At 41.9% G+C, this 26705-nt stretch overlaps 1 protein-coding gene across 7 annotated transcripts in view; it reads right to left on the bottom strand.

The window, feature by feature from the left end:
* ZNF577 (zinc finger protein 577) overlaps nucleotides 1-26689 on the bottom strand; it is a 34022-nt gene extending 7333 nt beyond the window's left edge. Inside the window, exons 1-7 of one of the 7 annotated variants that reach the window (XM_023182367.1) lie at nucleotides 26587-26689; nucleotides 25446-25537; nucleotides 18960-19158; nucleotides 18603-18681; nucleotides 16711-16837; nucleotides 15634-15729; nucleotides 9907-11606 (exon numbers count right to left, since the gene is read on the bottom strand). In XM_023182367.1, coding sequence (XP_023038135.1) covers nucleotides 10447-11606; nucleotides 15634-15729; nucleotides 16711-16837; nucleotides 18603-18662 — 1443 coding nt within the window. In that variant the 5' untranslated portion in view covers nucleotides 18663-18681; nucleotides 18960-19158; nucleotides 25446-25537; nucleotides 26587-26689 and the 3' untranslated portion in view covers nucleotides 9907-10446. Of the gene's footprint in view, nucleotides 1-9906; nucleotides 11607-15633; nucleotides 15730-16710; nucleotides 16838-18602; nucleotides 18682-18959; nucleotides 19159-25445; nucleotides 26004-26046 lie in introns of those variants that run through there. The other 6 variants (XM_023182371.1, XM_031934812.1, XM_031934811.1 and 3 more) reach the window with 6 other exon arrangements.
* Between the last annotated feature and the right edge of the window lie 16 nt (nucleotides 26690-26705).

Here is a 26705-nt window from a genome sequence, read left to right as displayed (position 1 = left end):
TCCTGAGTAGTTAGGATTACAGGTGTGCACCACCACAACTGGCTAATTTTTTTTTTTTTTGTATTTTTAGTGGGGACAGGGTTTCATCATGTTGGCCAGGCTGGTCTCGAACTCCCAACCTCAAGTGATCCGCCTGCCTCAGCCTCCCAAAGTGCTGAGATTACAGGCATGAGCCACTGTGCCTGGCCAATCATTCTTCTTGGTGAGATCCCTATGGTAAATGAGGGATATCTTCAAAAAAGAAGGCTTAAAATATTCATTGCATCTATAAGGTTTCTCTCCCACAGGAGTTCCAAAAGAGCCCATTACAATCATAGTATTCATGGAACTTCTATTATGTCTGAGCTGATGTGACTAATCAAAAAAGCTTTCTCATATTCCAAGTCACTGCATGAAAGACTTTCTTCCTTTATGCTGGGTCTTCTGATGATTAATAAGAGCCAATTTCTGAGTGAAGCTTTTTGACATTACTGCATCTACAGGGCCTCTTTCCTGTGTGAGTTCTCTGGTGACCAATGAGAGTTGACAAAGTAGCGAATGCTTTCTTACAATCACAGCATTTATATAGTTTCTCTCCTGTATGAATTCTCTGATGTACAGTGAGACAGGATTTAACCATGATAGCTTTATCACACATACTACATATGAAGAGTTTCTCACCTGTATAGGTTCTCTGTTATATAATGAGAGTTAACTTATAGGACAAAACCTTCCCATATTCACTGCATCCATAAGATTTCATTCTTGCATGGCAAGTTTTACCATGCTTAGTGAGACCTGTCTTTTGGGTGAAAGCTTGTTGACCTTCATTGCATTGATAGGGTCTCTCTCCTGTGTGAACTGGCTGATGATTCATGAGACATACTTCACTGGAGAAGGCCCTATCACAGTCTCAGCATTCATATTATTTATTTCCTGTATGAGTTCTCTGACATACAATGATATTTCCCTTTAATGTGAAGGCTTTATCACATACATTGCATTGGTTTCTCACCTGTATGGGTTCTCCAACATATAACAAAGTTTTTTTTGGGAGGATAAAACCTTCCCACATTCACTGCATTCATGGGATTTCCTTACTGCATGATGACTTTTCTTATGATTGTTGAGATCCAACTTCCAGATGACAGCTTCTTGACATTCACTGCATCTATAGGGTCTTTCTCCTGTGTGAATTCACTGATGCTTCATAAGCTGAGCCTTTTTCAAGAAGGCTTTCTCATAATCCAAGCAAGCATATGGTTTCTGTCCTGTGTGAGTTCTCTGATGTATAGTTAGCTGTGTTCTAACAATGAAGGCTTTATGACAGACTTTGCACCTGAAAGGTCTCTCTCCTGAATGAGTTCTGAGATGCAAAATGAGGTTTGACTTCCAAGGAAAAGCTTTCCCACATTTACTGCATCCCTAGAATTTTCCTTTTCTATGAAAAACTTCCTGATGATAATTGAGCTCAGATCTGGTCTTCAAAGCTATTTGACATTGAACACATTAATAGGGTATCTCTCCTGTGTGAATTCACTGATGAGTCATGAGTAAAGCCTTTTTTGAGACGGCTTTCTCACAATCTGAGCAAGCATATGGTTTCTCTCCTGTGTGAGCTCTCTGATGTACAGTGATATGTGTCCTAACCACGAAGCCTTTATCACATACTTTGCAAATGAATGGTCTCTCTCCTGAATGATTTATTTGATGTAAAATGAATTTTGACTTCCAAGGGAAAACTTCTCCACATTTACTGCATGTACAGACTTTCCCTCCTCTATGATGAGTTTTCTGATGACACACAAGCCCTGAATTTGCAATGAAGGCTTTATGACATTGATTACATCAGTAGGGTCTCACTTCTGTTTGAGTTTGCTGATGAGCGATGAGCTTTAACTCACTGGGAAGGGCTCTCCTAAAATCATGATATTCCTGGGATTTCTTTCCCGCATGAGTTCTCTCAGGTATGGTCATGAGTAGTTTACAAGTATTCACTGCACATTCATTGCATCCATATGATTTCTTTCCAAAAGTATTGGTTATAATTAGCAAGCTCTGACTTCTGGATGTTATGAAAGCTAGTGTATGCACAATAGAGTAAGTGAGATAACAAGAAGAGGTCCAGAAAAGGGCTTCTTTTCCCATTTACTATAAAAAATATTAGTAAGATGGTTAAATTTGAGTACGCTCTGTATTTTAGATAATAATACTGTATCAATGTCAATATTTTTATTTTGATCACAGTATTCTGATTATACAAAAGAATGCCCTTTCTATGAAATACACACGAGTTATAAAGAGTTCAGAAAAAACATACCTGTGTGTGGTGTGTGTGTACAGATGAAGCAAATTGGTAAAATATTATATTTTGGGAAACTTGCAAAAAGAATGCGCAAGAAATTTGTATATTATTTTGGAACTTCTCATTAAGTCTAGACCATTTGGAGATAAGCATTTTCAAAAGCAGAAAAGAAAAAATAAATAAAGATATTCCTAAAAAACATACGTAGGGACAGTAAGTATAATGGCCTGAATGTAAAACAGATAAACAGTGTAAGATTCACCCAATGCCATTCTGCACAGAACTCTTGATTCTTGATCTAGGTGCTGGTTGCACAGTGTGCTGACTAGAAAGTTACCTAGCTGTAGAATTACATTATATGTATGTTATACCAAAACACTTTTCATTAATAAGTAAACAAAAACATCTAGGCAGAAATCATGGAATGCTCCTTTGTAGGAGGATCCTGAAAAGAATTTGGATCTTGTGCTAACAGTAACAGGATGCCATTCCCAATGATAGCGGGAGCAGGATGACATGTCCTGATTTCCAATTTAAAAGCAACATCCTGTGTGTATGTTTTTCAGTAACTAACATTGACTATGTCTTAAATATTACAGCATAAATATTTTTAGGCTTGTGCCCTGTGAAGAGTATAAATTTGCTACATCATATAGCATTTTTAGACCTTTATTTATTTATTTATTTATTTATTTATTTATTTATTTATTTTATTTATTTATTTTCTGAGACAGGGTCTTGCTCTGTCGCCCAGGCTGGAGTGCAGTGGCCGGATCTCAGCTCACTGCAAGCTCCACCTCCCGGGTTCCCGCCATTCTCCTGCCTCAGCCTCCGGAGTAGCTGGGACTACAGGCGCCCGCCACCTCGCCCGGCTAGTTTTTTTGTATTTTTTATTAGAGACGGGGTTTCACCGTGTTAGCCAGGATGGTCTTGATCTCCTGACCTCGTGATCCACCCGTCTCGGCCTCCCAAAGTGCTGGGATTACAGGCTTGAGCCACCACGCCCAGCCTAGACCATAATTTAGATATTTGCATCTTCCAACTAAGATTTACCTTCTTATATGAAGCTTTAATTACTTTCCACACTTTTGTCGAAACCTGAAGTCTTTAAGAATCAAGATGTTTCTGATGTTTATCTTAATGTTTAGGGATTTTGGAGGTGAGGGGCTAGAAACATTGACTCCTGCCCCTGACTCCCATATTCATTTTTATAAATAAAAATAGTAAAATAAATTCCTTAAGGGTATTACGTGGAGAATAGAAACAAGAGTAAAGGACTGAAAGTCTATTAGAGAAAACTATCATAATTTTGGTAAGAGATAATGGACATCGAAGCTTGAGTGAAAATAACTGTTAGAGAAAGGAGTAGAGGACCTTGGGATATAAGGAGAAGACTAAACTTGCTAAATGGACTGCATTTGTGGGATGAGTGAAATGGTGAAGCAAGGATGACTTGAAGTTTGAGTTAGCTATTAGATCTCCAAGAAATTCCCAGGCAAATGTAGGAGGATAAGGAAATATCCAGCCTGTAGAGAGAAATCTGTGAGTCATTAGCATATAAATAGTATTGTTAAGTCCATGAATTCGAAGAGATCACACTGGGAACAAAGAAAGGAAATTACCAACGATGAACCACCCTTATGCTGTCTGACTCTGAAGGCTTTAGGAGAAGGAGATGCCCAGAGAATGGAAAAAGTCCATCCATCAGGTTCAAACAATGAGTACCAAGAAAAGAGGCCAACTTAAGTCTTAGGAACCAACATCTGTCGGAAGCAAGATAGAATGAAGTCTTCTCAGCTCTTCACATAAAGGTAAGTGCAGTCATCCTGCCTCACTGATTCATTCTTCTTTAATTCTACATGCAACAGTCAATGAACTTTCCCACAGATTTCTTTTTTTTCTTTTCTTTTTTTGAGACGGACTTTCGCTCTTGTCACCCAGGCTGGAGTGCAATGGCGCAATCTTGGCTCACTGCAACCTTCGCCTCCCAGGTTCAAGCAATTCTCCAGCCTCAGTCTCTGGAGTAGCTGGGATTACCAGGTGCTCGCCACCATGCCCAGCTAATTTTTGTATTTTTAGTAGAGACAGGGTTTCGCCATGGTAGCCAGGCTGGTCTTGAACTTCTTACCTCAGGTGATCCACCCACCTGGGTCTCCCAAAGTGCTCGGATTACACGTGTGAGCCACCATGCCCAGCCTTCCCAAAGATTTCTAACACCATATTTACAGGAACACCACTGTGGTGAGCATTCCCACCTTCTAGGTTGCTTTGATACATTCTCATATGACTCACTGAGGTCTGTAGGAAATACAAAACTCAGGCCAAATACTCTTACCCCAGGAAAAAAGGTAGTGCTGTGATGATGTGTCAATTGTGAGAATCTGAGTCAATATAAAGAGAAAAAAAGGCACATTTTCTTTGAAACGCCAACCAAGAGAGCCTCATCAACGATCTAGGTATCTGTAGTCACCTTCCAAGTCTTAGCCCTGTTAAACACATTTGGAAGGGGTCCACCCCTCATAACCAGTTACTTTACTTTCCAGGTCTCCCATCTTGTTGGTTCTCACTCACCTGAAATGCACTGACTTTGCATTTTACCCTCTATTCTCCATGACTCTTCTCCATGTTTGAAATTAAATATCACTGGCTGGGTGTGGTGGCACACGCCTGTAATCCCAGCTACTCAGGAAGCTGACGCAGAAGAATTGCTTGAACCCAGGAGGCAGAGACTGCCTCTGCCACTGCACTCCAGCCTGGTGACAGAGCAAGACTCCATCTCAAAAACAAATAAAAAAAAAAAAAATTAAAGATATCTGGTTTGGTAGCTTGAGAGCCTGTTTATGGGAAATGACAGACTTGAACACTTATAATTGGGCTTGATGGGAAGTGTCTATGAAACAGCACAGAAATGTTTCTGGAACTGACACACTTCCAGCTTGGCAGATTCAACATCTACTATGGCAGAGGTTGCAGTGAGCTGAGATTGCACCATTGCACTCCAACCTGGGTGACAGAGCAAGATCCTGTCTCAAAAAAAATTACAAGTGAAAAAAAAAAAAAAAAGTAAAATAAATAAATAAGAGAACAACTCCCAGTTGACAGCCAGCAAAGAAACAAATCTCAGAATCAGTCTGCCAACACCCTGAATAAGCTTGAAAATGGATTCTTCCGAGAGTCTTCCAGTAAGAGCCCTCTTGGCCCACACCTTGACTTCAGTCTTTGAAATCCAGATCAAAGAAACCAGTCAAGCCAATCCAGACTTCTGACCTAAAGAACTGGGAGATAACAAATTTGTGTTGTTTCAAGCTGCCAAATGTTTGTGAGAATCTGTTTTGGCATCAACAGAAAATTAATACATTATTGACACCAGAAATATCAGAAACAGACCAGTTGTGGTGGCTCATGCCTACAATTCCAGCACTTTGGGAGGCTGAGGTGGGCAAATCACTTCAGGTCGAGTTTGAGACCAACCTGGCCAACATGGTGAAATCCCATCTCTACTAAAAATACAAAAATTAGCCAGGCGTGGTGGCACACCTTAATCCCAGCTACTCAGGAGGCTGGGGCAAGATAATCACTCAAACCCAAGAGGCAGAGGTTGCAGTGAGCCAAGATCGTGCCACTGAACTCCAACCTGAGCGACAGAGTAAGACTCTGTCTCAAAAAAACAAAACAAACAAAACCAGAAACTTAAGTACAGCATACATTCTTACATATTTATTCACCTGTATTCAAACTTGAGGCACTCTGTATGAAGCTACATTTCCTCGTTCTATCTTTGCCTGAACCTTGATTTGATGGTTTCTGAAATTTTTAAATTAGAAATGTATTTCCATTTAATAGCTATTTGTCTGAAGCCTTGCAAAGCCATTGGAAAGAAAGGCAAAAGTAAGAAACAAAACCTCACCAGGGCTTTTATGGTTTTCTTCGGCTCTTAGGAAAAGGCTATCATTTCTAAGGTATGATCTAGCTGTTGTCTTTTCTGATTCTGAACATCTGACAAAAGATCTCTTATCAAGAGTAAAGCAGACATTTCAGAGAGAGGCCCAGCTTTTAGAATTGTGACAATTACTCAATTTCCCTCCCTTAACGAAGGACAACTTTTTAAAAATACAAAGCTGGCCTGGTGTGGTGGCTCACACCTGTAATCCCAGCACTATGGGAGGCCGAGGTGGGCAGATCACAAGGTCAGGAGTTCGAGACCAGACTGGCCAACATGGTGAAACCCTGTCTCTATTAAAATACAAAAAAAAAAAAAAAAAAAATCAGTCAGGTGTGGTGGTGGGCACCTGTAATCCCAGCTGCTCAGGAGACTGAGGCAGGAGAATCACTTGAAACTGGAAGGCGGAGGTTGCAGTGAGCCACGATCACGCCACTGCACTCCAGCCTGGACAAAAGAGCAAAACTCCGTCTCAAAAAAACGAAAAACAAAAACAAAAACAAACAAAAAAAACAAAGCTAGAGTTGGAAAAAAGCCTTCGGAGGGCAGACTTATCCGCACCAATGAGGAATTCCCAGTTCTCTACCCCCACTCCTAAATACAGATACAGAGCAAGGCAATGAGAATCTGGACTGTCTTCTCCCTTGCATGGGATCACAGTCAGGCAAGTTCTGGTGGGAGAGCTGACACTGAACTTCTACTCTGAGGTCTGACAGGTTCTAGAATCTACAGACCCAAGTTCTACACTGGGAATCAAGACAAAGTGGATGGAATCTGTAAGTCTGTGCACCAGGAGTTGTAAGTTTCTAAGTGTGTCAAATTTCTTTATACATAAATCTTCCCACTTGTAACAAAAGTTCTATTTAAAAGTTGCTTAGTCCTCAAAGCACTGCACTGTAGACACTGTTCTAGAAGCTTTCTGTTAACAGTGATGCAGTTGTTAATAGGCCAGTTGTGGACACCCCATAGGACACACAGACACTTACATACCTAAAAAAGCTTCATCTGGCGTGTAAAAGGAGAAAGTCAGCAGAGTAGGGTTAAGTAAGACCCATGCCCTGAGTGCCCTCCCCAGCCTCCAACATGGGATCCATCTGGCCCACGATGGCAGGAAGAACAAGGGCAAACATGTCCCACACAACAACGGGATTCTGTAGGGCTGCTTCCCACCTCAGCCACACAGCAGGGCAGACTCACCAAGAACTGACTGGCTCTGACGGTGCCACCAAAGTCTGTCCCGGCCAAAGCAGAACTGTCAGATGAGCTCAGAATTAATATGCCCAAGGCCAATTCCCTCATAATGCTGCCCCAGCAAGCACTGGCTAAGGTTCTGTTACCCTCTTCAACTGCCTTGACACCCAGAAAGAATTCACTCACGTGGAGAAAAATGGCCAAAGGCAGATGTGGCCAGAAACCCCTACAGGGGCTAAACAGTCAGGACACACTAGCCGCTACCTAGAATAACAGTTGTTAGGCCTCCTAACTATACTTCCCAGAAACCTCAACAGCCCAGCACAGGTGTCTCAGGCACTGCCCATGGCCAAACTACACTTCCTAGGAAGCTCAGCAGCCCTGCTCAGAAGCCTCAGTTCCAAGAAAAGGCAAAGAGGAGCTAAACACTGGGTAGACTACGCTCCACAAATTCAGCTGAGCTTGCTTCTGCCTCCCAGGGAACCTGGTGTGGACTGCTGTCAACTGCCTCCTTCTGGTGCCTCCCTGGGAGGATGAACATCCTAGGGGCATTGGCTCCAGTGCCTACACTGAGCTTCATCTGCCTCTTGTTCAGGTGGGGGAACCCATCAGCAAATTATAATTTTTATAATCCACTTGATTCATATGCGACATTTATAGCAGCTGTTTCTAACATCCTTTTCTGCTATCAGTGTGTCACTTCTGGGTCTCTACTGACTTTTCTTCATGTTATGGGGTTATATTTTCCTGCTTCTTTGCACACCTGGGTAAGTTTTGATTGGATGCCAGACATGGCCAATTACTGACTGATAGACTGCTTTCTATTTCTTTATTAGTCTCTGTCTGGAAAACTGCTAAATTACTTGGAAAGTTTGGCCTTTTCGTGGACTGCATGTATGCTTTCTAAGGAGGGTTCCAGTCAGCCTTTACTGTAGAGCAAATCTGAGCCACCCACAGAGGCAATACTTCTTACTTAAGGTCCACTGTGATTCTCCAAATGTTAGGAGGTGTTTCCATTCCAGCTGGTGGAAATGCCAATTACTCCCAACCTTGTGTATGATCCAAGGATTTTTCTGCATGTTCATTTCTTCCTGTTCTTCCTCCAGCCTAGGGGGGTTTTCCTCACATACATGTGCTGATTACGACTCAAAGGCTTGTAGGGGAAACTCGATAGGACTCTCAATTCCTGAGTGCAGCTCTTCTCCAGTAATCCAACTCATGAATTTGGGTCACCTTGAATTCCTCAAACCCTAAACTCTGTCTCAATTCAGAAAGATGGCTGGGATCTGCTTGGCTTTCTCCTCTCATTGCTGCAGACTGGAAACTTTCTCCAGGCACTAAGCTGGGGCAATCATAAGGCTCATTTCATTGTTTCCTTTCTCTCATGGAAAGCCATCCTGAGCCCTTTGCTTCTCAATGTCTGATGAAGTTCATTCATACATTTTGTGTATCTTTTTTAGACATTTAAGGCAGGAGATTATATACATTAGACATTTACTGTAAAAGAAAACGGGACTGTTGGAGTTGGCTATGAAAAAGATTAGTCAATATCCAGGTGCATTATGTCATATGCATTCCATACTCATAATAAGGCATGTTAGTTCCACCTCCCCCCAACCTTTTTTTTAGAAACAGAGTCTTGTCACTCAGGCAGGAGTGCAGTGGCACAATCACAGCTCACTGCAGCCTAGAACTCCTGGGCTCAAGCAATCCTCTTGCCTCAGCCTCCCAAGTAGCTGGAACTATGGGCACACACCACCATGTCCAGCTATTGTTTATTTTTATTTTTTTGTAGAGATAGAGTCTCACTATGTTGCTCAGAGTGGTCTCAAATTCCTGGGCTCAAGTGATCATCCTGCCTTGGCCTCCCAAAGTGCTGAGATTATAGGTGTGAGCCACTGGGCCTGGCCGGGTACGTTAATTTACATAATTTCGGAACAGATACAAATTTATGTTTAGCAACATTTCAAGCATCATAAATCTCATGTTTTTTCTGGACATTTAGGAGTTATTTTCCAGTGCTGATGCGATTTTAACATTTCAAGAGCATCTACAATGTTCACATATAACAATCATAGCATAAGATTCTGTGATTACAGAGTAAAATGTTAACATACCTGGATCATAATCAGATAGGGAGATTATCCTGGCTTATCTGGGTTTTCCCAGTGTAACCACAAGGGTCCTCAAACATGGAAGAGGGAGACAGAACACTCAAGTGTTTGAGTGATGTCAGACTGATTGGCCATTGCTGGTTTTGAAAGAAGCCCCAAACCACAGAATCTGGGCAACTTCTAGGAACTGGAAGGGCAAGGAAAGATGCTCCCCTAGAGCCTCCAAAAAGAAAAGCAGCCCTGTCTACAGCTTGATGTAGCCCCATGAGATGCATTTGGACTTCAGACCTCCAGAACTCTAAGATAATGATTTTGTGTTGTTCTAAGTCATTAAATCTGTGTTAGTTGGGTGCAGCACTCATAAGAAACTAACATAATTTTACTTCCATATTTGTTATATTCATAGGTTTTCATTACATAATACCATTCCTGGGGTTCAAGATTTCATTTATTAAACATGTCCCTCCAAGACTCTGAAGACATAAAAGTGTGATACAGGAGTTAATTTGGTGAGTTTCCATCATGTCTTACTTTCAAGAGCTTTTCTTTTCTATAAATTCTCCCATATTTTACTAAAAATGTTTTCCATATCCATTGCCTCTACAGTTGTCCTTGTTTCTTTGGCACACAAGGCACAATTTAGTGCTAAAAGCACCATCACAATCTTTCATAAATATTCCTGTAAGAATTCTTTGATACCAACTGAGATATCACATCCAGGTAAAGGCTTCCTCATAACAGATGCATTTCTGCCCAACATGATTTCAATGGCATTTAACAGGTTTGACTTCTCACAGAAATGTCCTCCACGACCACTGCCTCCAGTGTTTCAGCCCTAAATGAGCTCTCTGGCATATAGTGGCTGCAGGATTCCTAATAAAGATTTTCCCACCTTTCTGGTATCAGAAGATTTATTCTTATATAATATCTGTAACATACAAGATATAGTTTATTACTGATGGGGCCACATTCACTTCATTTGCGAGGCTTATTCCCTGTTCAAATTCCCGATTAACTACAAAGGCTTGATTTCTTGGAAAAGGTTGTTCTACGATGACTACATTTCTACCCGCTAGGCGCTCACTCTTGTTTAACAATGGCGGGGATCCTGAGGCAGGCATTTCTATAGATACAGTCTTTTGTTCTTGCATGTGTTCACTCATGTATAAGGAGGTATGACTCCTTGAAGAAGGTTTCTCCACCTTCAGTGAATGTATGGCTTTCTCTCTTATGTGAGTTTTCTTATGTTTAATGAGGACTGACATGTGGGCAAAGGCTTTGCCACATTCGCTGCAAGAATATGGTCTCTCTCCAGTGTGAGTACGCTGATGCTGAATGAGCTTTGACTTGCTTCTAAAGGCTTTTTCACACTCATGACATTCATAAGGTTTCTCTCCTGTATGAATTCTCTGATGTCTGGTCAGGTCTGACTTAAAATAGAAAGTTCTTCCACAATCACTGCATTTGTAAGGCTTCTCTCCTGTGTGAAGTCTCTGGTGTGCAATGAGGTAAGCCTTCTGAGAAAAGGCTTTCCCACACACACTGCACCCATAGAGTTTCTCTCCAGTATGGGATCGCTGATGTCTATTGAGCCGGCACTTCCGGCTGAAGGCTTTTCCGCATTCGCTGCATCTGTAGGGTTTCTCTCCTGTATGGGTTCTCTGATGGACCATGAGCTGTGACTTTCTGGAGAAGGCTTTCCCACATTCACCACATTCATGGGGCTTCTCTCCCGTGTGAGTTCTCTGATGCTCAATGAGCTGAATCTTCCTCATGAATGTTTTCCCACATTCACCACATCCATGGGGTTTCTCTCCTCTTTCAGTTCTCTGATGTTGAATAAGCTGTGCTTTCCTGGAGAAGGCTCTCCCGCACACACTGCATTCATGTGGTTTCTCTCCTACACAAATTTTTTGATGGTCATTGAGCTGTGATTTAGGGCTGGTGGGTTTAACACATCTATGGTATTTAACTCCAGTAAGAGTTCTGTCACGCTTGATATGGAGGCATGATTTCCCATATCCACCAAATGCATCAGAATCTTTTCCTGCGTATCTTCTATTCTGGATAACAAACCCTAAATGAGATTTCAAACTTTTACAACGTGAGCCAAACTTCTTGTGTCTTTATATTAAAGGAACAACGCTCTTAAATAAATCAAACTTTTTTCCAAGGGCGTAACTTTACTGACATCTTTTGAAATGTTTAAGCTTATTTTGGTTTTCTGGGTACCACTGCATATGGTCAATCCCCCCAAATTTCTTCTAGGAAAAAGAACAATAAGAACATCCATGGTAATTTTTTGTGGAGGTAGCAGAAGGTGCAAAAATGCCATCGTTTTGGCTGGCTTTTATAAGATCTCAGGTCTCAGAGTAGCGTACCTCACCCTCTGTGAAAAAGGATGATACTATAAAACAGTAAAAGGAAAATACAACAACTTTAGCAACTCTGTAATCCCAGCACTTTGGGAGGTCAAGGCAGGTGGGAGGAGTTTGAGACCAGCCTGGCCAACATGGTGAAACCCTGTCTCTACTAAATACTCTACAATGAATCAATACAACTTGGGCTGCCTCCCAAATCGGACCTTGCAAATGGAGACAGAGTAGAAACAGAAACACAGTGCAACCGGAATAAATCAAAAATAGATGGAGGGGATGGATATATTCACCCAACAAACACTGAATGGACTGGTATTTGGGATACTACAGTGACTAATAATATATTCTCTCTCTCCATGAACCTATCATTCAGGTAAAGATAGAGAATCAACAGGTATGCAAAGAAGCAAGAAAATTACAGAACGTGAAGAACAGTACAAAGGAAGTGGCTCACATCATAGGGTTAAGAATGAGCAATGTTATGCAAGGAACAAAATAAAGAACATATTCCAAGAAAAGGGAATAGCCAGTGTGAAAACCCAGAGGCAGAAAAAACCTAGGTGATTAAAAAAAAAATGTAAGAGAAGCTGGTTTACCTGGAATATCCTGAGCTTGAGTGAAGTAGAACTACAAAAGTTTGGCAAGGCTGGCAGAATTAACAACATAGAGATTTTGGAGGAAGACTTTGTTAGAAACTGGAATTTATCCTAAGAACAATGGCAGTAAGCCACCAAACATTTTTTGCCAAGAAAACATGCTCTGAATTGACAGTTTCAAAACATGATTGTTCTATGGAGAATGAATTGGAGAGATGAAATTATAGAAGAGAATACCCCAGAGGCTATGGCAGAATTCAAGTGGCTTGATCAGGAATAATTACAGTGGAGATGGAGAAATGTGAAAACACAAGGACATAAGTATGGAGGAGGGAAAGACAGGATTCACTCTTAGAACAAATATTGCCAGTAGAAAAGGGAAGAATTGAAGATAATTGTTCAATATGTAGCTTAAACACCTATGTAGGTGCTGGTGCCATTTAATAAAATGAGGGTAAAAGAAGCCTCATACCAACCAGTAAAATACACGCACAAAACAATACATGACCGTTACTAAGTTAGTGCAGCATAGACACAAAGGAGGTAAAAGTCAGAAAAGAGGGTGGCCAGGCGCAGTGGCTCACGTCTGTAATCCCAGCACTTTGGGAGGTCAAGGCAGGTGGGAGGAGTTTGAGACCAACCTGGCCAACATGGTGAAACCCCGTCTCTACTAAAAATACAAAAAAAAAAAAAAATTGGCAGGGCATGGTGGTGGGCACCTATAATCTCAGCTACTTGGAAGGCTGACGCAGGAGAATCCCTTGAACCTGGGAGGCGGAGGTTGCAGTGAGCCAAGATTGGGCCACTGCACGCCAGCCTGGGCAACAAGAGCAAAACTCTGTCTCCAAAAAAAAAAAAAAAAAGAGGGAGCTCCAAATGTGCCCTGCAATAGTCAAAAACTACTTCTTGGAAGTAAAACAAGAGGTGACAGTGAAAGACAGCAGTATCTGGATGTAAAAATGCAACATGATCAAATGCACAGATGTCAGTCCTCATGTTATTTGACATTATCTGTAGCATTCAATAAAATATATGCCTTCCTCTTATCTCTAGCATTCAATAAAACATATGCCTTCCTCCTCCTTGGAATAATTTTGTCACTTATTTCATGGACATCTTCTGATTCTCCTACCACAACCCTAATACTTTTTCTATGTGGCTGGGTTCTTCTCTTCTGAATCTCTGAATATATGTGGACCTCTTGTTTCTTCAAGCAACACTCACTCCTCATGTCTTCTCATCAAGTTCCAGCGCCTTGACGGCCCCTGCCCAGAGGGGAATGAAGCCATCACATCAAACGGAACTCACAGAAAAACGGAAGTCAGTCAAAGGTGCAGCAATGGAGGTGATGCGAACCTCTATTACCATGGCCTACTGTGAGGTGGGGCTTGAGAGTGGAGTGTTCAAAACAATAAAAATTAACAGGAGCAGCTGAGACATTCAGACATAGAACAGAGTAAACCGAGAAGACTCAAAGCAACGCCAAGGTGAGCAGGAACCAGAGTGGTGGGCAATACAGCAGAACCTAAATATAATGCACAGGGAGGGAAAGGGTTTTCCAGGAGGAAAGAGAATTCCAGCTTCTAACCCTGAAGCCGAGGGAAGAAGAATTTCACAGAATACTCGTCCTGGGTGCTGGCAAAATATAGAATAAGAAGGTAGGTGAGATTACGGAAAAGGAGATATCTGCATAAAGCCATTTGTCAGAAGACAGAGCTGAAATCTTTAGTATATATGAGTATACTATATGATGGGAGAAACATCTGGGAGAAAGGAGGATTCCGGTTTCACATACTGGAAGAAGGAAACATTTGGAGAGCTGTCCTGGCGGCTGGCGACACACAGCGGGTTAGAGTGCAGATGAGACGTTAGCAGCAGAGATGTCTATTTGCGAGTCTCCAGTAGGGAACAGAGAGCTTAGGCCTTGAGGGTGAATTAAACTTCTACCAGAAGAATCAGCAGAAGATAAAAAGAAAACAGAAGCTGGAAAAGTGGGGAGTAGTGGGTGAGTAAGTCGACAGAGATGCCCTGAGAGACAAGGTGTGGGGGCTTTGACATGTGCTAAGGTGAGGTGATTTTCAGTAAAGGAAATCGGCCCTTTCCAAAGGGGCCGGGGTACGCTTTTAAGCGACAGAAGTGCTAAAAGTAACACAATCGAACCAGGTGCAGTGGCTCATGCCTGAAATCCTAGCACTTTGGGAGGCCAAGGTGGGCGGATCATGAGGTCAGGAGTTCGAGACCAGCCTGGCCAATGTAGTGAAACCCCATCTCTATTAAAAATACAAAAAAATTATTTTTTTGTATTTTGCCAGTAGCTGGCACCTGTAATCCCAGCTACTCGGGAGGCTGAGGCATGAGAATCACTTGAATCTGGGAGGTGGAGGTTGCAGTGAGCCAAGATTGCACCACTGCACTCCAGCCCAGCCAACAGTGCGAGACTCTGTCTCAAAAAAAAAAAAAAAAGGCAACACAATCCAGATGGGTTACAAGAGGAATTTCAAAGCAAGTAAGGTAGGGAGCGGGAAGGGACAAAAGCCGGGAGCAGGCTGGGAAGAATGGAACCAGGTAAGAATTCAAGGTCTTCAATGAGATGGACTGAAATTAGATCCAGAAAATAGAAGAAAAGAAGACATTATCCTGGGCCGGGCGCGGTGGCTCAAGCCTGTAATCCCAGCACTTTGGGAGGCCAAGACGGGCGGATCACGAGGTCAGGAGATCGAGACCATCCTGGCTAACACGGTGAAACCCCGTCTCTACTAAAAATACAAAAAACTAGCCGGGCGAGGTGGCGGGCGCCTGTAGTTCCAGCTGCTCAGGAGGCTGAGCCAGGAGAATGGCGTAAACCCAGGAGGCGGACTTTGCAGTGAGCTGAGATCCGGCCACTGCACTCCAGCCTGGGTGACAGAGCCAGACTCCGTCTCAAAAAAAAAAAAGAAGACATTATCCTTTGAGAGCCGGGAAGGGACAGTTCTATTAGGGATGGACAATGAGGCAGAAAGGCTGATTAGGTTTCTGGGCCACCACCTACTGTAAAGTCCTCTAAAGAACATTTTAAAAGCATCAACCCTTCTCCGACCAGCTGGGATTTTCATGCCATTTCTCCCCATTTTCTTAGTTTTCACTCACTTACCTGGACAGGTTTGACTGTGGGCTGCTCCTTCTACTATCCATGGGGGTTCTCCTTGCTCCAACTTGAAGAGTGAATCTGGCTTGATGCCTTGATACCCTGTAAACAGGAGATCACTGAACACTTGGCACATGTGCTTGGGGAATGGATGAAGATAGAGTTATGTCTCAGGAACCACAGCATTTGCACTTTGATAAAGTAAAAATCTTTCACTCAGTAAAACACACAACCACTTTGTGCCAGGGAGGAAAATACAAGTCTATTACACACTCATACCCATTAGGATGGCTACTAGCAAACAAAAAAAAAAACAGAAAATAACAATTGTTGGCAACAATGTGGAGAAACTGGGACCCTGTGCACTCTTGGTGGGAATGTAAAATGGTACTGATATTGTGGAAAACTGTTCCTCAAAAAATTAACAAAGGAATGACCATATCACCCAGCAATTCCACCTCCGGGTATATACCCCAAAGAATGGAAATCAGGGTCCCGAAGAGATATTTGTACACCCATATTCATAGCAACATGATTCACAAGCCCTCAAACGTGGAGGCAACCCAGTGTTCCTTAACAGATAAGTGGATAAGCAAAAGGTGGTACATACATACAAAAGAATATCATTCAGCCTTAAAAAGGAAGTTCAGGCACACGCGACAACATGGATAAACCTTGAGAACATCATACTAAGTGAAATAAGCCAGACACAAAAAGACAGACACTATATGATTCCACTTATATGAGGTACTTAGAGAAGTCAAAATCCTAAAAACAGAAAGTGAATGGTGGTTGCAAGGGGCTGGGGAGAAGTGGGGGAATGGGTAGTTGTTTTGTGAGTACAGAGTTTCCATTTTAGAAGACAGAAGGTAGTGGTGGTGGGTGCATGACAACACTATGAGTGAATCCCAATGAACTGCACACTTATGGTTAAGATGGTAAATTTTATGTTATACATTTTATCACAACAACAAAAAATCTGTGGCATACAATGCTTTAGTCTAAACCATTAAATATTTACAGGACCCTACAGAGGTCACCAAATAAGAAAGAAAAGGTAAGCGACTGTGATGCTGTCCTTACCTACTGATACTAGGTTGCTGTAGTTTTCCAACATTACTTCCTTGTACAAGACCTTCTGAGACCAGTCCAAAGACTGCCACTCTTCCCTGCTGAAGTCCACAGCCACATCTTCGAATGACAGTGATCCCTATGAGAACAATTCCAATGGAATCTGAGGTGGATAACAATAGATGATGCAGAAAAGAGGGACAGGGACACGTCTTGATCCTTTTCTCCATGACAAATTATGCACACCATGACTATTTCACATACCAAAGGACCATGGAATTCCAGCAATACTTCCTACCCTAAAAAAGCACTAAGGCAGTATTTGCATAGATAAGAACGTGTAATAAGAATGTTCATTATTCCTTTGTTTCTGGTAACGAAAAACTTATCAATAATCTAAATGTCTATCAAAAGCAGGCAGGGATAAATTACAGCACCTCCATGCTGTAATATACTACAAAAATGTTAAAATCAATGAGGTAGATGTATACATAACCACATGATTATCAATGATCTCCAAGGAATTCTCTTAAACGCAAAAAATTAAGCTCCCAAATAATATATGATCTAAGACATATTTTTAAAAATGTACTAAAATGGCTGGGCGTGGTGGCTCACAACTGTAATCCCAGCACTTTGGAAGGCCAAGGAGGGCAGATCACGAAGTCAGGAGAGTAAGACCATCCTGGTTAACACGGTGAAACCCTGCCTCCACTAAAAATACAAAAAGTTAGCTGGGCATGGTGGGGGACATCTGTAGTCCCAGCTGCTCGGGAGGCTGAGGCAGGAGAATGGCGTGAACCTTACAGTGAGCCAAGATCACGCCACTGGGCAACAGAGTGAGACTCTGTCTCCAAAAAAAAAAAAAAAAAAAAAGTAATAATATGGTTGGGTGTGGTGGCTAACACCTGAAATCCCAGCACTTTGGGAGGCTGAGGCAGGGGGCTCATGAGGTCAGGAGTTCGAGACTAGCCTGGCCAACATGGTGAAACCCCATCTCTACTAAAAATACAAAAATTAGCGGGGTGTGGTGGCGTGCACCTGTAATCCCAGCTACTCGGGAGGCTGAGGCAGGAGAATTGCTTGAGCCCAGGAGGCGGAGGTTGCAGTGAGCCAAGACTGCGCCATTGCACTCCAGCTCTGGGCAAGAGAGCAAGACTCCATCTTGGGGGAAAAAAAGTAATAATATATACAATTATATAAGTGCACACGTATGTATACAGAAATGTACCTAAATAAAAATATATTCTATCAGATGTCAATCACAGGAGGAACTAGATAGAGACCCAAACTATGAACACTTATTTATTACCCTTTGGGTTGAAGTTTGGGCAGAAAAAGGGTGAAAGGAGATACTGTCTTTTGATACAAATGCTTCCGTTTGCTTGCATCTCTTGCATGCAAATGTAGCCATGTATCATTTCGGTAATTAAACATAGAAAAAGCAAAACAGGTAGAACTGGTGCTTTGTCTTTTTGAACCTGGAGTTAAGAAGGTAAGAAAGAAGCATTGTCAGTATCTGCATTCCCAGCTGTTACCAAAGAATGGAGCTGTTAGTTGTCTCCTGCTGTATCAATAACAAAAATCTGGCTGAGAGAATTCTACTTCATGGAGGATCAAAGGTCAGGCAGGCCATTCATTCTATTGGATACTCTAGGCTTTACTTCTGGGCAAAGTCAGATGACCAGAGCGTCTATTTTCAAAGTACCCTATTTTCAAAGAATTTTGTCCAATCCAGTTTTCCTTTGGCATTACTCCTTAGTTTACCCCACTAAATAAAAGGAAAAAGCCAAAGAAAACATCCCATGCCTTTATTACAAGGCTGACTTTGAGGATACTGTCAACCACAAAAGCTCTCTGAAGGAAAGACATTTCTCAAGATCTAACAGCAATGACACATTTACCTCCCCTGAAGAACTGCCTTGCTCTCTCCTCACAGACATTACAATCGTGGCATTTTTCATGTGTTTCCTGTTATTTCAGCTGCCAAAAAAAAGGAGACACAGTTTAAAGCAGAGAAAACCCACAGGGTCTTAACAGTCACTTAGCTATGTTCCGACATTAAGAACTTGGCACAAACCCCCCGATCTATATATCTCGTTTCTTAATTTGCCAGGATTTTAAGATTCCAACTTAAACTTATTTTCTGACAGATCCTGATTTTTATCCGAATACACTATCTCATTTAACCAGACTGTCTTTTACAAGCTTCCACAGATCCACTGGGAAACAAAAGACAAAATAGGTAAAACAAACCTCACCTGGGCCTTGGCCATTTTCTTCAACTCTTAGGGGCTAGCAACTCTAGGGTGTTCTCTCTCTTCTGTCTATTCTGGGCCTTCCCAGAAGTTGTGGTCAGGTATCATCTCAGGTCAAGCTACCACTGGAAACGATGATCTTCCCTAGCCTGGAAGCTCTTTCTTCCATTACTGAAAATGTCTTGTTCCCATAGGCTAGAACCTGGGGATTCAAGACCAAATTCAATGATAAGAAACGTGCTCCTAGGACCACAAGCCTCCAATTGCCATCTGGACTCACATTAACATCAGGTTCCAATATTTCGTTGGTCTCCTTAACACCCTGGAATCATGGGGCACTGGTCCATAGGAAGATATGGAATGAGCAGGAGGAATGCCTTTTTTTGGGGGGGGTTACGTCAGAAATAGAATGGATGTGAAACAGGAGATAGTAAACAAAAACCACCTTATGGTCTTGTCTACTGCCAAGTTCTCACATATATGTTTTAGGTAAGACAATGAAGGAAGTGGTAAAGCCAGGCATGGTGGCATGGGCCCTAGGGTCTCAGCTATTGTAGAGGCTGAGATGGGTGGATCTCACCTGAGCTCTAGAGTTCAAGACCAGCCTGGACAACATGGCAAGACTGTCTCTAAAAATAAAAACATAAAAGAAGTGGTGGCTCAGGAAACCGACTTAAATTCACCGGCAGCCACATGCTCCTAAATTTTTTGTTTACTGCACTGTCTTACTAATCAAACAAACCATACGCACTGTCTTACTAAACCCTCAATACTACTTTATAAGGTACTCGTTATTATTTCCATTTTAAACATGAGTAAGCTGAGGCTTGCTGAGACGAAGTGTGTTGTGCAGGTTAACATTCTTCCTAATTAGAAGCGTGGGAACTTGAATCTACATCTGGCTCTCTCCCTTGTGACACTTCCCTCCTACAACAGCCTCACGGTGCAAATTTGTTCTCCTTCCCGCTCACTTTTAGAACTTTACTTCCCAGTGCTTTACACTGCGGGGTGGTCACACAGTCACAGCTACATAAACAAGAGCCTGCGATCTCCTAATGCAATATTCAGTGTGCGTGCGCAGCCTGCTCCTTCCACACAGGCAGGAAAGCAAAGGTGGTCCTATCCTTGCCCCAGAAGCAGCAGTTCAGAGATAAGTCTCCCCAAGAGCCACTCTAGAAAGTCACACTCTGAGAACACCCACACTGTGAGACCAACTTGAATTCTGCTGTCACCCCAGCAAGTCATTCTCAAGACTCTCTAGCAAGCCTGTATCCTTTACACCCAGAGAGCTCATCTCCAAGCCATTTTCTGACCCATTGGTAAACACACTGGTCAAAATGCAAACCTCCTCTACCTTCAATCCTGAGACTGCTTCATCCCAGCCCCAGCCCTTCAGCCTAGACTCCCTACAGGGCCAGTCCAAAAACAGTGGTACCCGACCCAAATGTAGAAATCCGTATGGATGGCTAAGAGGTGGAGAAGGCAGTTATGCATGAATGGGTTGGAGCTGAGATCTCCAGAGCTGAAACATCCAGGATCCAGCCATTTCCCAGAAGCTCATGGCAGACTTTCCGTCATATGTAGTACATCAGAATTGCACCAGATACTCACGCGGAGAACACGGCAATGTAACTGAGAATGGCAATGATATACCACCCTCAGTGGTAAGAATAATCTGGATTTCCTACTGAACTGAGGTTCAGGTCAAATATCCAGAGGGACAGCCACCTAAATTAAAGAGGAACTTGCTTAACAAAAGGGGCTTGGATGTCAGATTGGCAGCCAACGGTATCCAATAAAAAAAAAAAAAAAAAACTAGGGCCTGCTGTGTTGGCTCAGGCCTGTAATTGCAGCAATTCTGGAGGTGAAGGCAGGAGAATTCCTTGAGGCCAGGAGTTCGAGACCAGCCTGGGCAACATACCAAGACTTTGTCTCTACAAAAAAATTTAAAAATCAGCCAGGCATGGTGGTGCATGCATGTAGCCCCAGATACTTAGGATGGTAAGGCAGGAGAATCGCTTGAGCCCAGGAGTTCCAGGCTGAATTGAGTTTATGATCGCATCACTGCATTCCAACCTGCACAACACAGCAAGATCCTGCCTCGAAAAAAAAAAAAAAAGGCAATAAAAAAAGCCCTCCACTTCAAATAAAAGTTAGGATGCTTCCAAACCATTACAAGCCCTCAGCCTTATCTGCTTTTGGGAAGAATGAAGCAGAGAGGAAGGAAACAGGTAATTTCTCTCATATGATGGCCTACCTTTGGATTTGGCTGGCTGCTGTATCAGGGTATCATTTTGTGTGGGTTTTCTAAAAATTTTTTTTTTTTTTGAGAAGGAGTCTCAATCTGTCGCCAGGCTGGAGTGCAGTAGCGCGATCTCAGCTCACTGCAAACTCCGCCTCCTGGGTTCAAGCAATTCTCTGCCTCAGCCTCCTAAGTAGCTGGGATTACAGGTGCCCACCACCATGCCCAGCTAATTTTTGTATTTTTAGTAAAGACAAGGTTTCTCCATCTTGGCCAGGCTGGTCTTGAACTCCTGACCTCATGATCCACCTGCCTCAGCCTCCCAAAGTGCTGAGATTACAGGCGTGAGCCACTATACCTGGCTAAAATTTTTTTTTTAATAGAGACAGGGTCTTGCTATGTTGGCCAGGTTGGTCTTCAACTCTTGGCCTCAAGCAATCCTCCTGCCTCAGCCTCCCAACGTGCTAGGATTACAGGCATGAGTGACTGCTCCCAGCCTCATGGTATAGTTTAACTTGTTGTTCTCTACCTACCCAACTCCCAATTTTTCCTTTTAATTAAGTGAGTAGTTCAACTTAGAGGTTTGATTAGTCCCATGTTCAATTTTTTTAGGTAAGAATCCTTCGTGGATGGTGCTGTGTACTTCCCACCGCAACATATGAAGAGGTATGAGAGCAAAAAATAACAAAAAAATTAAAAAAGGGGAGTTGTTATAAAATTAAAGAGATCTAAGAGATACAGCAAGCAAATCGAAAGCACCCACATCATTTGGATCATGATTTAAACAATCCAATGTTAAAAGACAATGATGAGATGATCAGAAAAAAACTGAATACGGACTAGCTATTCAATGAACTAAAGAAATAGGCTGGGCACAGTGGCTCACGCCTGTAACCCCAGCACTGTGGGAGGCCAACATGGGCAGACCACTTGAGGTCAAGAGTTCAAGACTAGCCTGGCCAACAGGATGAAACCCCATCTCTACAAAAAATACACAACTTACCCTGGTGTGATGGCGGATGCCTGTAAGCCCAGCTACTCAGGAGGCTGAAGCAGGAGAACTGCTTCAACCCAGGAGGCGGTAATTGCAGTGAGAAAAGATCATGCCACTACGGTCCAGCCTCAGTGACAGAGCGAATGTCTGTCCGCCCAAAAAGATAAGGAAAGAAATTATTATTAACTTGGATAGACTGAAAATGGTCTAGGATGGGTGAATTGGCTCACACCTGTAATCCTAGCACTTTGGGAAGTCAAGGCAGGAGGACTGCTTGAGCCCAGGAGTTCAAGACCAGCCTGAGCAACACAGCAAGATCCCATCTCTAAAAGAAAAAACAAAAAGGAAATGGTCTAGTGGTTATAAATTTTTTTAATGACCACACCGGTTAGAGATTCATACTGGGATACTTACAAGTTTCAAGGCATGAAGGCTTGGATTTGCTATGAAATTCTCCAGAGTAAAACAAAAGTGGAGGCACAGATAAATATGACTGATATGATAGATGAATATGAATTGATAACTGTTGAAGCTAAGTTATGGGCAAATATTATACTATACTCTCAATTTCCATGAAAAAAAGTTAAAAAGAGTCATCAGAGCCTGATGAGTTCTATCTAATCTTTATAGTATAGATGACTCCAATATTACGTAACATTCACAAATCACAGAAAAAGTGAAGCCTCTCTAACAATTACATAAAACCAGCATTTCCAAACACCAATCAATAGAATAGAAAAAAAAGAATTATAGAGATAGGTGTTTATTCATTCATTTTCATCCTTCCTTCTTTTCTAATACTTGCATTCAAGGTTATAAATTTCCTCCACTGACTGCTTAGGTTAAATTCAACAAGGGTTTACATGTAGAATTCTTATTAAAATGCAATTGAAAATATTTCCACTGTGATTTTTTTTTGAACTCAGATTATTTAGAAGTGTATGGCATAACTGCCAATCATTCTGACAAGAAAAAAACACGTTCTGAATTGATAGTTCCAAAAAGTCACATGACTATTCTATGGCAAATAAATCATTTTGATATTGATTTATAGCTTAATTCCACTGTAGTTAGAGAAAAAATTCTGTATGGTTTTAATCCTTTGAAATTTACTTAGACTTGCCTGATGGCTAACCATATGGTGAGTTTTTATAAATGTTCTATGTGCATCTGAGGAAAATTATTGAGTGCAGTGTTTTAGATTGGTCAAGTTTGTTAATCATTTATGTCATTCTAACTTTTTTGGGGTTAGGACTATTGTGGGTTAGCTGCCTGTTTTTGTAAATAATGTTTTATCAGAACACAGCCACACCCATTTGTTTATACATTCTGTATAGCTACTTTCATTCTATAATTGCAGAACCTAGTAGATGCAGACGAGACCATTTAGCCGGCAGAGACTAAAATATTTGTCATCTGTCTGCACCTTTACAGAAAGTTTGCCAGCAATGGTTAATCTATACCCTTTTAGCTTTTTGTCTCAGTAACTGAGAGAGGTATGTTAAGCATTTCCCACCGGGCGCGGTGGCTCAAGCCTGTAATCCCAGCACTTTGGGAGGCTGAGACGAGCGGATCACGAGGTCAGGAGATCAAGACCATCCTGGCTAACACGGTGAAACCCCGTCCCTACTAAAAAATACAAAAAACTAGCCGGGCGAGGTGGCGGGTGCCTGTAGTCCCAGCTACTCAGGAGGCTGAGGCAGGAGAATGGCATAAACCTGGGAGGCGGAGTTTGCAGTGAGCTGAGATCTGGCCACTGCACTCCAGCCTGGGCGACAGAGTGAGACTCTGTCTCAAAAAAGAATAAAAAATAAAAAATAAAAAAAAGAATTTCCCATTATGATTGGGCATTTGTGGTTCGTCCTTGTGTCTAGCATACTCCTCTCCTCTACACTTAACACACTAAGTATATGCTCAATTGAACTTTTTTTTTTTTTTTTGAGACAGAGTTTCACTCTTGTTGCCTAGGCTGGAGTGAAATGTCATGATCCCAGCTCACTACAACTTCTGTCTCCTGGGTTCAAGTGATTCTCCTGCCTCATCCCTCCTGAGTAGCTGGGATTACAGACACCTGCTACCACGCCAGGCTAATTTTTCTATTTTCAGTAGAGACGGGGTTTCATCACGTTGGCCAGACTGGTCTCAACCTCCTGATCTCAGGTGATCTACCCGCCTCAGCCTCCCAAAGTGCTGGGATTACAGGCGTGAACTCTCACGCCCAGCCCTCAATAGAACTTTTATGCACCAAAAGACTTACAGAAAAACGTTCATATCAACAATTCTCATAACTCCCATAAACCATAACAATGTCTCTTGATAGTGGAATGGGTAAATAATATGGGGTATAATCATCAATGGAATACTACATAGCAATGAAAAAGAAATGAGCGACTGCCATATGCAGCAACGCAGATGAATTTCACAATAAAAACATTGAGCGAAAGAAGCCAGCCACAAAAGAATGTGTACCTTAGGATTTCATTTACATAAAGGTGACAACCAAGCACATCTATGATGTTTTTAGGATAACAATTACCTCTGGAGAGGACAGAGAAGATGAGGGCTTCTGGGATGCTACATTATTCTATTTTCTTAACCTAGTGATTTTTCAAGTATAATCACTTGGAAAAAAAAACTTAAGAAAACTACAGACAAATTTCTCTTATCAATGTATAGGCAAAATTTTTTTTTTTAATTTTCTACTGTGAAAAATTTCAAGCAAAAGAACAGTATACTCAAATTCCACATATTCATCATGTGACTTAAAGAATGATGAACTCACACCTAATTTTGTTTTATCTATACCACCATTCAGTCCCTCTCCACCAATGGATTATGGATTATTCCCAAGCTCATCCAAGATCTCTTTTCATTTCTTGATGCAAAAATATTAAATAAAATTTTAGCCAATAAAATCCAGTCTCATATTAAAAGAACAAACCATTATTGACAAGTATGGTTTTTTCCTCAGGAATACATGAAATTGGGAAATAGAGCAACATAAATCAAAGAAAATTTTAAAGAGAAAAAAATATAAATGAAAATAATTGTAAAGGTCAAAAGCCCTTAGGAAAGAGAAACAAAAACTTGATAAATCACAGTCATTATTTATTCAGACCATACTGTGTACCTAGTACTACACTTTGAACATAAACAACATTTGCTCACTTAATCTTCATAACGATTCCATGAAAAAGAAACTAGGACAGCTTTTTTTCCACAAATAAGGAAACTGACTCAGAGATTAACATACCCAAGTCAGAGGCAGAGGCAGGTACTTCTTACTCCACAGTCCATCCACTTGCCACCTGGCTAAAATTATTAGCAGATGACAAAAATGCTCAACTAGAAAAAAGAAAGACATCAATTTATAAGTTATGTGTAATGACATGAGTAGAATGAAGTGACAGAATAAACATATATTTTTAACTTCTGTTCTTGTCCACTAAGTAAAATTAGAAAGGAAAAAAGTAAAGAGGGAGGGGTCTCATGCGAAAAAAAAAAAAGTCACGATTTACATCAAAAAGTATTAACTATGTAGAAATAAGCATAACCAGAAATGTCCAAGACACGTATGGAAAACACTATAGCTAGTCAAAGAAATAAAAATCTTGGGTTAATGGAAATCCATCACATGTTCCTGAAAGTGTTGTATCTAGATCTACATCAGTTCTACTCAAATTAAAGCAACCACCTGCCGGAACCGCAGCAGTTTAAAAAAGAAAACTCTCAAAGAGAATGTAATATGGGAATACGTAGTTGGCAAGATGTTAGATTAAATACGAATAAAATTATACCAATACCTAGACACCTGAACCCAAAATATGAGTAAAATTATACTAATACCCAGACACCTGATCCCAACGCTAAACATGAAATACACTAAACCAGAGTTATTTTCTGGAGGAGTATTTAAAATGATGGGGATGTTATTACTTGGCTCGCAATGATCCTGAAAGCAAATTTTCTACAGAATATACAGAAGTAGGGAAGCAAGGGGACCAGCAGACCCCTTTTTAAGCACGCATGTGATAAGCAATGAACACGAACTGCCCAGAGCTGTCTCCAACACCGACACGATTCGCTTCCCCACCACGACGCCCTAGTGCTACTGTGCAACGAAGACCTCCCAAGCGCTTGTTCCAATACGGAGTCCATGAGCTCCCAGACTCTGGGAACCGTAACACCACTCTGCGAAACGAATCCCCAGCGAGGACTCCCCCCGAGCTCCCCGCAACACGGACCCCACGCGCTAGTGAACAACAACAACAACAAAACTCAACGCGTTCTCCCTGGCTCTGAAACATTCCCAGAAGCCCACGCAGACCAGACCGATGACCCTCTGTCTCCACTGCTGGAGGCGAGTCGCGGACCCTAAATCCCTGAACACTCACCTCTGCCCGCCGCTCCGCGAACCCCGCAAGCTGCAGACGCGACACTCGCAAGTTTCGGGGATGGCGGCCGGCGAGGGCCACACAGCGTCTTTCCAGAGACGCGGAATCCGGCTCCTGCC

This window comes from Piliocolobus tephrosceles, chromosome 21, assembly GCF_002776525.5.
Source record: "Piliocolobus tephrosceles isolate RC106 chromosome 21, ASM277652v3, whole genome shotgun sequence".
Lineage (NCBI taxonomy): Eukaryota > Metazoa > Chordata > Mammalia > Primates > Cercopithecidae > Piliocolobus > Piliocolobus tephrosceles.
Note: the sequence above shows the minus strand (reverse complement) of the source record. Positions and strands in the feature narration are given on the sequence as shown.